At 36.7% G+C, this 12,939-nt stretch overlaps 1 protein-coding gene across 3 annotated transcripts in view; it reads right to left on the reverse strand.

Moving 5' to 3' along the window:
* Nucleotides 1–12,939, reverse strand: part of LOC133545012 (sodium channel protein type 4 subunit alpha B-like) — a 132,916-nt gene that overhangs the window by 86,271 nt on the left and 33,706 nt on the right. For all 3 annotated transcript variants that reach the window (XR_009804707.1, XM_061890298.1, XM_061890297.1), the window contains exon 2: nucleotides 2,150–2,455. Coding sequence is in view for 2 of the 3 variants with exons in the window: in XM_061890298.1 (XP_061746282.1) it covers nucleotides 2,150–2,416 (267 nt within the window). In the remaining variant the exon portion in view is untranslated. The remainder of the gene's footprint in view (nucleotides 1–2,149; nucleotides 2,456–12,939) is intronic.

Here is a 12,939-nt window from a genome sequence, read left to right on the forward strand (position 1 = left end):
TTCATGACTTTGATTATGTTTTCAAATTATTCTTTTGAGTAACGACAGAACTAAAAATAATGAAAAAAATCAATCAACGTTCGGATCTGAAGTTGAAAGTAAATTTAGGACTTAATTTTAGTCTGACTTATGGATATATATATATATATATATATATGTATATTTATATATTTTAAAAAGTCAGACTAAAATTAATATTTAGTCTGACTTTTTTAATATATAAATACATATTTAAAAAAGTCTGACTAAAAGTAAAATTTTAGTCTGACAAATAAATCACTCAAAATGTCTATTAGTATATACACAGTATATATATATATATATATATATATATATACATACACACACACACATATACATATATATAGACACATATATATATATATACAGTACATGCACACACACACTTTTATATATATATGTTTGTATAAATTTACACACACACACATATATATATATATATATATATATAACCATTTTTCCATCCATTTTTTCTACCGCGTATTCCCTTTCGGGGTCGCGGTGGGTGCTGGCGACTATCTCAGCTACAATCAGGCAGAAGGCGGGGTACACCCTGGACAAGTCGCCCCCTCATAGCAGGGCCAACACAGATAGACAGACAACATTCACACACTAGGGACCATTTAGTGTTGCCAATCAACCTATCCCCAGGTGCATGTCTTTGGAAGTGGGAGGGGCCTATCCCCAGGTGCATGTCTTTGGAGGTGGGAGTGGCCTATCCCCAGGTGCATGTCTTTGGAAGTGGGAGGAAGCCGGAGTACCCGGAGGGAACCCACGCATTCACGGGGAGAACATGCAAACTCCACACAGAAAGATCCCGAGCCTGGATTTGAACCCAGGACTGCAGGACCTTCGTATTGTGAGGCAGACGCACTAACCCCTCTGCCACCGTGAAGCCTATATACATATATATATATAAACACACACACACACATATGTGTATATACACAGACACTCATATATATATATATATATATACACACAGACACACATATAGGTATATATACACTTGTGTGTATATACGTACATACATATTTATGTGTACATATTCATACATATATATATATATACACACACACACACACACACACATATATGTGTATATATACATATATATGTATATATACACATATGTGTATATATACATATATGTGTATATATATATATATATATATATTAAGGTTATTTGTGGAACCCCAAGATGCAGAGAAGGCAGGCATGGAGTGAGCAAACATGATTTTAATATAAAATACTCCAACTAGAACAAACAAAGGGTACAAACAAAAAGCACGCACATACAACAAACTAAGGGCTATGAACAAACAAATCGGAAGCAGGGAACAAAAAACAGTAAGCTACAAAACATCTACCAAATATAGCTTACCGCTACGCTGCATTCACACCACCAGTAGGAATGACAAGTAGAAAATGACATTGACACGACATGTGACAACCACAATGATCCAGCACTGACTGGAAGACAAAGTGGCTACAAAGAGGAGCGGGCTGATTGACTACAGGTGTGGCCAGGTGCCAATCAGCCGCAGATGAGGTGACAACAGCACACAGGGAGACAAACAGGAAGTTGAACCAAAATAAGAGCACTTGACAGGAACTAAAGACAGGAGATACTAAACACAGAGGAAACAAAGACAAATGCAGAGGAAAAACTAAAACATAGACAAACTGTCAGGGGAAAGCCTGACATATATATATATATATTATATTATATATATATATATATTATACATATATATATATATATATAAGGTATTCAGAGTTCTGACTAGCTCAATAACTCATAACAACATTGATTTTGATTCCTTATTATCTTAGAGAAATGACAGTGTTAAATACATTTTAAAAAACAGCCTGCATTGCAGCTTTGGTGTTGCTTGAGTCTAAATTCCAACTTTTTTTTGGTACATTTCACATTTTTGCAGTTTGATTCCACTTTTTTTTGTGTTTTCATTTTTCTTTCTTAATAGTATTTTTGGAATGCAAACCTCAGCTATGCTAAATGGCACGCGGGCCACACTTTGGAGACCTCTCCTGTAGAACTACTCACTTATACTCGACTATATATACTATTTATGATCATTTGGGGATGGAAACAACCCCCTCTCACCCTCTGGTTCTTGAAGTAGAAAGGGTCGATGTCTTCCAGCGGCACCCCGATAAGTTGTGTGGGTATGTCGCCGAAGATGCGCGGCAGCTGCTTGCCCGCCTCCAGGTCCAGCCGAGGTCGGCCCGGCTCCCCGTTCTTGTGAGTCTCCTTGCAATCCTTGGCCTTCCTGGCCTGCTCCTCTGCAATCCGCCGCTCCAGGGCAGCCAAGGACTCGCCAGTGAACGGCCGCAAGCCATCAGGACCCGTTGGTAACAGCATGGCTGCCATCTTTTCATCCTGATTTCCTGTACTGAACTGGACTTACAGCTGGAGAGAATCCAAAAAAACATAGGATCATCATAATGGAGTATTTAAAAAAAAAAAAACGGCTCATTACAGACCTGACTTTGCAGTGAAATAGAACTACCAATCAATCAATTTACCATGAATTGATGAAGGTGGACCCCGACTTAAACAAGTTGAAAAACTTATTGGGGTGTTACCATTTAGTGGTCAATTGTAGGGAATATGTACTGTACTGTGCAATCTACTAATAAAAGTTTCAATCAATCAATGTTTACTTATATAGCCCGAAATCAGGAGTGTCTCAAAGGGCTGCACAAGCCACAACTACTGATACATATTAGATTAGATTAGATTAGATAGTACTTTATTTATTCCGTCAGGAGAGTTCCTTCAGGAAAATGACAATTTTCAGCACAATCCCATTCAAGATCAGACAAACATTACAGGGAGACAGAACAGGATCGCTGACGGGTCTGCCGGCTTCCAGCGCCCCTTACAAAAAAGATGACATACAGGTAAACAGGGGGAGGGGGGGAGAAAAGAATAGAAGATTAAAATAAAATTAAAAAAATCGGTCTTAGCCTGGGCCCTGGAGAGGGGGTGCAGACTGAGGCCGAGGGAACAAAACAACAACTCATAGCCATAGCACACATCCCTCTTACATGTGTCGCGGTCAAAAGTTTACACACACTTGTAAAGAATACTCACACCACCATGCTTGATGGTAGGAATGGTGTTTATGGGATTAAAGAGTAGAGTATGAGCTTATTTGGAACATGCAAGCATACAACATGATACATCAAAATGTCCAGTTTCCTGTTTTAATGACATTCAGACTTTACTTCAATCAACAATGAGCAGCATCTCCTCATCCGTGGCTAACTAGGGCAACAGCAATGTGTCCCTGTGAGGGGGGCAGAACTGGGTGTGCCAGGACCGGCCTCGAAGACAGCGACAGGTGAGTGGATGACCCAGGTGGGCCTTGTTATTTAATCACCTGTCGCCTTTATTAGCAGCAGCCGGAATGAGACATGCTGTTGGAGTTGGAGTGAGAGCCAGGGCGAGAGAGACACGGACTCCGGAAGAATGTCTGACATTTATGCAAATAAATCAGTGTTATATCCCAAATCCCAGGCTCTCCTGGCAGTGTGGGGTGGTCCGCAGAACCCACTGGAGTCAACCTCCACAGTCCCGGGAAAAACCATCTGACCGGAACTCTCAAATAACTAAAGTTCCTTGGGTGAATAATGTAAACTCACTACACCGGTCTGTTTTAGCACTTTTTTTGGCGAGTTTATTGACAGATATAAGTAAGAACTTTACACTATTTTATATTAGGAATGGCAACAGTGGAAGATGAATGTCCCATAACAAGAAGATAGAGGAAAAAGAAGAAGCTTCTCGACTACGTTGTCGCCACGGACTACAAAGGCAGACCAGCGCAATTTTTCAGGACTTATCTCAGACCCCAATTACAGATCAGCAGGTACCAGAAAGAGAGAAAAGTTTTTGCAAAACAAAATGCCAGATTATGTCTTACCTTATACACACACCATAACTATACTCGTACTTGTCGCGGTGTAGCGTGCAAGGACAGGAGTGGAAGAAGTGTCAAAAGATGGCGCTAACTGTTTTAATGACATTCAGATTTGATGTTTACTTATATAGCCCTAAATCACGAGTGTCTAAAAGGGCTGCACAAGCCACAACTACTGATACATATGTCGAAATCAAAAGTTCACATACACTTGTAAAGAATACTTACACCACCATGCTTGATGGTAGGAATGGTGTTTCTGGGATTAAAGAGCAGAGTATGAGCTTATTTGGAACATGCACGCATACAACATGATACATCACACATACATGTATACAACATGATACATCACACATACAACATGATACATCACACATACAACATGATACATCACACATACAACATGATACATCACACATACAACATGATACATCAACATGCACGCATACAACATGATACATCACACATACAACATGATACATCACACATACAACATGATACATCACACATACAACATGATACATCACACATGCATGCATACAACATGATACATCACACATACAACATGATACATCACACATGCATGCATACAACATGATACATCACACATACAACATGATACATCACACATGCATGCATACAACATGATACATCACACATACAACATGATACATCAACATGCACGCATACAACATGATACATCACACATACAACATGATACATCACACATACAACATGATACATCACACATACAACATGATACATCACACATACAACATGATACATCAACATGCACGCATACAACATGATACATCACACATACAACATGATACATCACACATACAACATGATACATCACACATGCATGTATACAACATGATACATCACACATACAACATGATACATCACACATACAACATGATACATCACACATACAACATGATACATCACACATACAACATGATACATCACACATACAGCATGATACATCACACATACAACATGATACATCACACATACAACATGATACATCACACATACAACATGATACATCACACATACAACATGATACATCACACATACAACATGATACATCACACATACAACATGATACATCACACATACAACATGATACATCACACATACAACATGATACATCACACATACAACATGATACATCACACATACAACATGATACATCACACATACAACATGATACATCACACATACAACATGATACATCACACATACAACATGATACATCACACATACAACATGATACATCGCACATACAACATGATACATCGCACATACAACATGATACATCACACATACAACATGATACATCACACATACAACATGATACATCACACATACAACATGATACATCACACATACAACATGATACATCACACATACAACATGATACATCACACATACAACATGATACATCACACATACAACATGATACATCACACATACAACATGATACATCACACATACAACATGATACATCACACATACAACATGATACATCACACATACAACATGATACATCACACATACAACATGATACATCACACATACAACATGATACATCACACATACAACATGATACATCACACATACAACATGATACATCACACATACAACATGATACATCACACATACAACACGATACATCACACATACAACATGATACATCACACATACAACATGATACATCACACATACAACATGATACATCACACATACAACATGATACATCACACATACAACATGATACATCACACATACAACACGATACATCACACATACAACATGATACATCACACATACAACATGATACATCACACATACAACATGATACATCACACATACAACATGATACATCACACATACAACATGATACATCACACATACAACATGATACATCACACATACAACATGATACATCACACATACAACATGATACATCACACATGCATGTATACAACATGATACATCAACATGTCCAGTTTCTTATTAACATGTTCAAAAAGGAGTAGGAAGAGGCAGAGCTTGTTTAATCTTAACAGTTGCTAAAACTTTTGTTCACTTCCTGTTTTCACTTTATTCCCAATATACTCCATAAGTAATCACAATAAAAATGTATAATAATTGGTGAAGTAAGTTATATTTCACATGATGAGAGGAGTAAGATTATTCTAAAAGGCCTCACCTTTTCTCCTACAGCTCCATTTTTGTTTCATCCGACATCACATGGACAAAGATAAGACCTTCTGGAGGAAAGTTCTGTGGTCGGATGAAACAAAAATTTCAGCTGTTTGGCCACAATACCCAGGAATATGTTTGGGGGAGAAAATGTGAGGCCTTTAATCCCAAGAACACCATGCTTACCGTCAAGCATGGTGGTGGTAGTATTATGCTCCAGACCTGTTTTAGTGCCAGAAGAACTGGTGCTTTACAGAGAATGGAAAAGGAGGATTACCTCCAAATTCCAAAGCCATTCCTTTACCACTTTTGACGTGTGTTTGGGGTCATTGTCCTGTTGGAACACCCAACTGCGCCCAAGACCCAACCTCCGGGCTGAAGATTTTAGGTTGGAAGTAATCCTCCTTTTTCTTTGTCCCATTTACTCTCTGTAAAGCAGCAGTTCCATTGGCAGCAAAACAGGCCCGGAGCATAATACTACCACCACCATGCTTGACGGTAGGTGCACTGTTCCTGGGATTAAAGGCCTCACCTTTTCTCCTCCAAACATGTTGCTGGGTATTGAGGCCAAACAGCTACATTTTTGTTTCACCTGACATCACATAGACAAAGACAAGACCTTCTGGAGGAAAGTTCTGTGGGGTTGGTTGCCCCGGGATGCAGACGGACCACTCCGGACAAGGCAGCAGGTAGGAACTACCTAAAGTCTTAGATAAGTCTTATAATGAACACAACACAACACATGACACAAGTGTCTATATTAGCTGCAATAGCCTACTATCAAAATGAGTCTAATATAAGTCTTATACTGAAGGCAACACAAGACTTAAGTGTCTATATTGGCAATAATAGCCTACTATCAAAATGAGTCTAATATAAGTCTTATAATGAAGGCAACACATGATGTAAGTGTCTATATTAGCTACAATAGTTTACTATCAAAATGAGTCTAATATAAGTCTTATACTGAAGGCAACACAAGACTTAAGTGTCTATATTGGCAATAATAGCCTACTATCAAAATGACTTTAAAAGTCTTATAATGAAGGCAACACATGATATAATTTTTATGTTAGCTATAATAGCCTACTATCAAAATGACTGTAAAAGTCTTATATAAGTGTTCTAATGAAGACAACACATGACATAAGTGTCTATATTAGCTACAATAGCCTACTATTAAAATGACTATTTGTCGCAGACTGACGCAAAATTTCTTTAACAGAAATATTGAAATGTAAAATTTATTCTGCACATTTTCTACAACAGTAGAAACCATTAGTACGTCAGAGGCTACTCAGATGGGGAGAAAACCCCTGGAAATGACTGCCTTTTAATGGCCAAAGGTCTAAATGTGTGTGTGTCCAAGTTAAAGGCAACGGCAGGCTGTCTTCTTTTAATAAATATATATATTTTTTTTACAATCTTTGCAAGCTAGGTAATGTTTGCTGTGGTCTGGAACAACATGGCACACTCAAAACAATCAGAAATCCAGCCTATATTACATGCAAATAATGTGTCAAGAAACATGCAAATATAAATTATATACAAAGAGGATAATAGTAAAGGATATTAAATTAGTTCAAATGTACCTACAAATGAGGCATAATGATGCAATATGTACATACAGCTAGCCTAAATAGCATGTTAGCATTGATTAGCTTGACAAAATATGCCTGATTAGCACTCCACACAAGTCAACAACATCAACAAATCCCACCTTTAGTGCATTCACGCACAGTATACAACTTTCGGTGGACAAATGAGACAAAGGAGGGGAAGATTTTACACGTAAACAAACTGTTGCGTCACTATGTGGAGTTCAAGAACCGCCGAAATGAGTTGGACAAAACGATTTTCGCCAAATGTTCTCATTAGTGAAGCATACATAAACATGTTACACAGTGGGCTTTCTAACAATCTTGCCATTTTTGTCTTCAAACAAAAAAAAACATACCCCTGGAGTAGGATTAAATATGCTCAGCTTCTTCCTACTCCTTTTCGGACGTGCTGTAATGAAGCAACTGGAAATATGCGATGCATCACATTGTACCGTAGGCATGGTCGAAATAAACTGAAACTGAAACCAAGGCGCATCAGAGCAGTGGCCAGTCCACAAATGATTAAAAAAAAACGACAAACGCAACAAACCTTTGTGTATTACAACCAGGTACAGGTGTGCTGCTAATCCGAGGTGAAGTAGCAGGAAAAATGGAAACAACTCGGGACGAAGAAACAAAAAAAATGATACGAAACAGCACAAAACACAGGAACCAGAAAAACAAAGTCCAAGGTGGATCTTGATATTGTTAGAATAATTATGTGTAAGTTATCACACAACTCTTACGCTTTAAGGCCGTTGCTATAGTTATTAGCTATCATGCTCTGGTTGTACTTTTCTATCTGTGCAAGGACAAAACTTTTTATATGCCACGGTATATGAGGGGGTTGCTTCGCCGCAGATATTTTGTTTGTCTTAGCCCACCAACAGCCAAGGACTTTTTTGCTCTTTGTTTATAATTACCGTATTTTCCGAACCATAAGGGACACCGGATGATAGGGCACATTAAAGGAGTCATATTATTTTAATTTTTTTTCTAAATGTATAATACTTCCTTGTGGTCTACATAACATGTAATGGTGGTTCTTTGGTCAAAATGTTGCATAGATGATGTTTTACAGATCATCATCAAGCCGCTTTCTTACAGTCGCTTCCGGATGTATGATTTACGTGGCTCACCTTCGACAGCGTCTTCTCCCTGTCGTCTTTGTTGCAGCAGTGTAGCGTGCAAGGACGGGAGTGGAAGAAGTGTCAAACAATGGCGTTAACTGTTTTAATAACATTCAGACTTTACTTCAATCAACAATGAGCAGCATCTCCTCATCCGTGGCTCACTAGAGCAACAACAATGTGTCCCTGTGAAGGGAGGAAGAACGGGGTGTGCCAGGACCGGCCTCGAAGACAGCGGCAGGTGAGTGGATGGCCCAGGTGGGCCTTGTTATCTAATCACCTGTCGCCTTTATTAGCAGAAGTTGGGATGAGACACACTGTTGGAGTTGGAGTGAGAGCCAGGGCGGGAGAGACACGGACTCAGGAAGAAAGCTGACATTCATGAAAATAAATCAGTGTTATATCCTGAATCGGGCTCTCTTGGCAGTGTGGGGTGGTCTGCAGAACCCACTGGAGTCAACCTCCACAGTCCCGGGAAAAACCGTCCGACCGGAACTCTCAAATAACTAAAGTTCCTTGGGTGAATAATGTAAACTCACTACACTGGTATGTTTTAGCGCTTTTTTTGGCGAGTTTATTGACAGATATAAGTAAGAACTTTACACTACTTTATATTAGGAATGGCAACAGTGGAGGATGAACGTCCCATAACGAGAAAATAGCGGTAAAAGAAGAAGCTTATCGACTACGTTGTCGCCACGGACTACAAAGGCGAATCCGTGCAATTTTTCAGGACTTATGCAGACCCCAAATACACATCAGCAGGTACCACAAGGTAAGAAAAGTTGCTTTTGCATAACATTGCAAAACAAAATGCCAGATAATGTCTTACCTTATACACACACCGTAATAATACTCGTGCTTGTCGCGGTGTAGCGTGCAAGGACGGGAGTGGAAGAAGTGTCAAACGATGGTGCTAACTGTTTTAATGACATTCAGACTTTACTTTAATCAACAATGAGCAGCATTTCCCCATCTGTGGCTCACTAGTGCAACAACAACAACGCCGGAAATGTGTCCCGCGATAAATCGTCGGACCGGAACTCACTAACAACTAAAGTTACTTGGGTGAATAATGTAAACTCCCCACACCGGTTTGTTTTAGCACTTTCATGGCGAGTTTACTGACAGATATAAGTAAGAACTTTATACTACTTTATATTAGGAATGGCAACAATGTTCCTTAACACGAAGATAGAGGAAAAAGACGACGGTGTCATCACAGACTACAATGGGGGACACGCGCAAATTTTGGTATCAGGACAACCCTTATTTTGCTGTCTTCCTCTTTTTTCCTCTATAGACAATAATTCGGTTCAGAAAATGTTGACTTTGATAGCACAAAAGACTGAGACCTACTAGAAATGGAGCCATATTTACTTCTGCAAACACTGGCATCATGCTAAGAGCCAAATAGCGCGTGCAATCAACAAACTAGCGTGTGGTAAGTGCGATTAAGAAGACTGCGTGTGCAATTGAAAAGCGGAGCAGACTTCTTTGTGTGCACCGTCGCCACGGAGACACTCATTTATTGCACATTTATGTTTTGTTGTTTTGCTCTCTTTTCATACAGGCAGCATATTCTAAAGAAATTAAAGAATATTATGCAGGCATATCCCGGGCAGCTATGAATAAATAAAGAGGTCAAACGATGGAAACGATGACGAGGAGATCCGGCAGCTCAAAGAATACACAAGTTTTCTGTGATCACTTCGTTAAGGGTTTCTTTAATGTACTTTTAACGATTATTATTTCCTATTTAAGTATTATCTGGATGTAATTTGTATTTTTAAAACACGTTTCGAATAAAATAAAAGAAATAAAAGAAAGCAAATGTGAGAAAAACCTAAAAAAGTAAAGTTTTTACCAAATACAATAATCGTACACAATGTTGACATCTATAGTTATATTTTGATAAACAATCATAAATGCATCTTTCAGCACGTACACAATGTTGACATCTATAGTTATATTTTAATAAACAATCATAAATTAATCTTTCAGCACGTACACAATGTTGACATCTATAGTTATATTTTAATAAACAATCATAAATTAATCTTTCAGCACATACACAATGTTGACATCTATACTTATATTTTAATAAACAATCATAAATGCATCTTTCAGCACGTACACAATGTTGACATTTATACTTATATTTTTATAAACAATCATAAATTAATATTTCAGCACGTACACAATGTTGACATCTATAGTTATATTTTGATAAACAATCATAAATGCATCTTTCCGCACGTACACAATGTTGACATCTATAGTTATATTTTGATAAACAATCATAAATTAATATTTCAGCACGTACACAATGTTGACATCTATAGTTATATTTTGATAAACAATCATAAATGCATCTTTCCGCACGTACACAATGTTGACATCTATAGTTATATTTTGATAAACAATCATAAATTAATCTTTCAGCACGTACACAATGTTGACATCTATAGTTATATTTTGATAAACAATCATAAATTAATCTTTCAGCACGTACACAATGTTGACATCTATAGTTATATTTTGATAAACAATCATAAATTAATCTTTCAGCACGTACACAATGTTGACATCTATAGTTATATTTTGATAAACAATCATAAATGCATCTTTCCGCACGTACACAATGTTGACATCTATAGTTATATTTTGATAAACAATCATAAATGAATCTTTCAGCACGTACACAATGTTGACATCTATAGTTATATTTTGATAAACAATCATAAATTAATCTTTCAGCACGTACACAATGTTGACATCTATAGTTATATTTTGATAAACAATCATAAAGGAATCTTTCAGCACGTACACAATGTTGACATCTACAGTTATATTTTGATAAACAATCATAAAATTAATCTTTCAGCACGTACACAATGTTGACATCTATAGTTATATTTTGATAAACAATCATAAAGGAATCTTTCAGCACGTACACAATGTTGACATCTACAGTTATATTTTGATAAACAATCATAAATTAATCTTTCAGCACGTACACAATGTTGACATCTACAGTTATATTTTGATAAACAATCATAAAGGAATCTTTCAGCACGTACACAATGTTGACATCTATAGTTATATTTTGATAAACAATCATAAAATTAATCTTTCAGCACGTACACAATGTTGACATCTACAGTTATATTTTGATAAACAATCATAAATTAATCTTTCAGCACGTACACAATGTTGACATCTTTAGTTATATTTTGATAAACAATCATAAAGGAATATTTCAGCACGTACACAATGTTGACATCTATAGTTATATTTTGATAAAAAAATCATAAATTAATCTTTCAGCACGTACACAATGTTGACATCTATAGTTATATTTTGATAAACAATCATAAATTAATCTTTCAGCACGTACACAATGTTGACATCTATAGTTATATTTTGATAAACAATCATAAATTAATCTTTCAGCACGTACACAATGTTGACATCTATAGTTATATTTTGATAAACAATCATAAATTAATCTTTCAGCACGTACACAATGTTGACATCTATAGTTATATTTTGATAAACAATCATAAATTAATATTTCAGCACGTACATAATGTTGACATTTATACTTATATTTTGATAAACAATCATAAATTAATCTTTCAGCACGTACACAATGTTGACATCTATAGTTATATTTTGATAAACAATCATAAATTAATATTTCAGCACGTACACAATGTTGACATTTATACTTATATTTTGATAAACAATCATAAATGCATCTTTCAGCACGTACACAATGTTGACATCTATAGTTATATTTTAATAAACAATCATAAATTAATCTTTCAGCACGTACACAATGTTGACATCTATAGTTATATTTTAATAAACAATCATAAATTAATCTTTCAGCACGTACACAATGTTGACATCTATAGTTATATTTTGATAAACAATCATAAATTAATATTTCAGCACGTACACAATGTTGACATTTATACTTATATTTTGATAAACAATCATAAATGCATCTTTCAG

Source organism: Nerophis ophidion, linkage group LG28 (genome assembly GCF_033978795.1).
Source record: "Nerophis ophidion isolate RoL-2023_Sa linkage group LG28, RoL_Noph_v1.0, whole genome shotgun sequence".
NCBI lineage: Eukaryota > Metazoa > Chordata > Actinopteri > Syngnathiformes > Syngnathidae > Nerophis > Nerophis ophidion.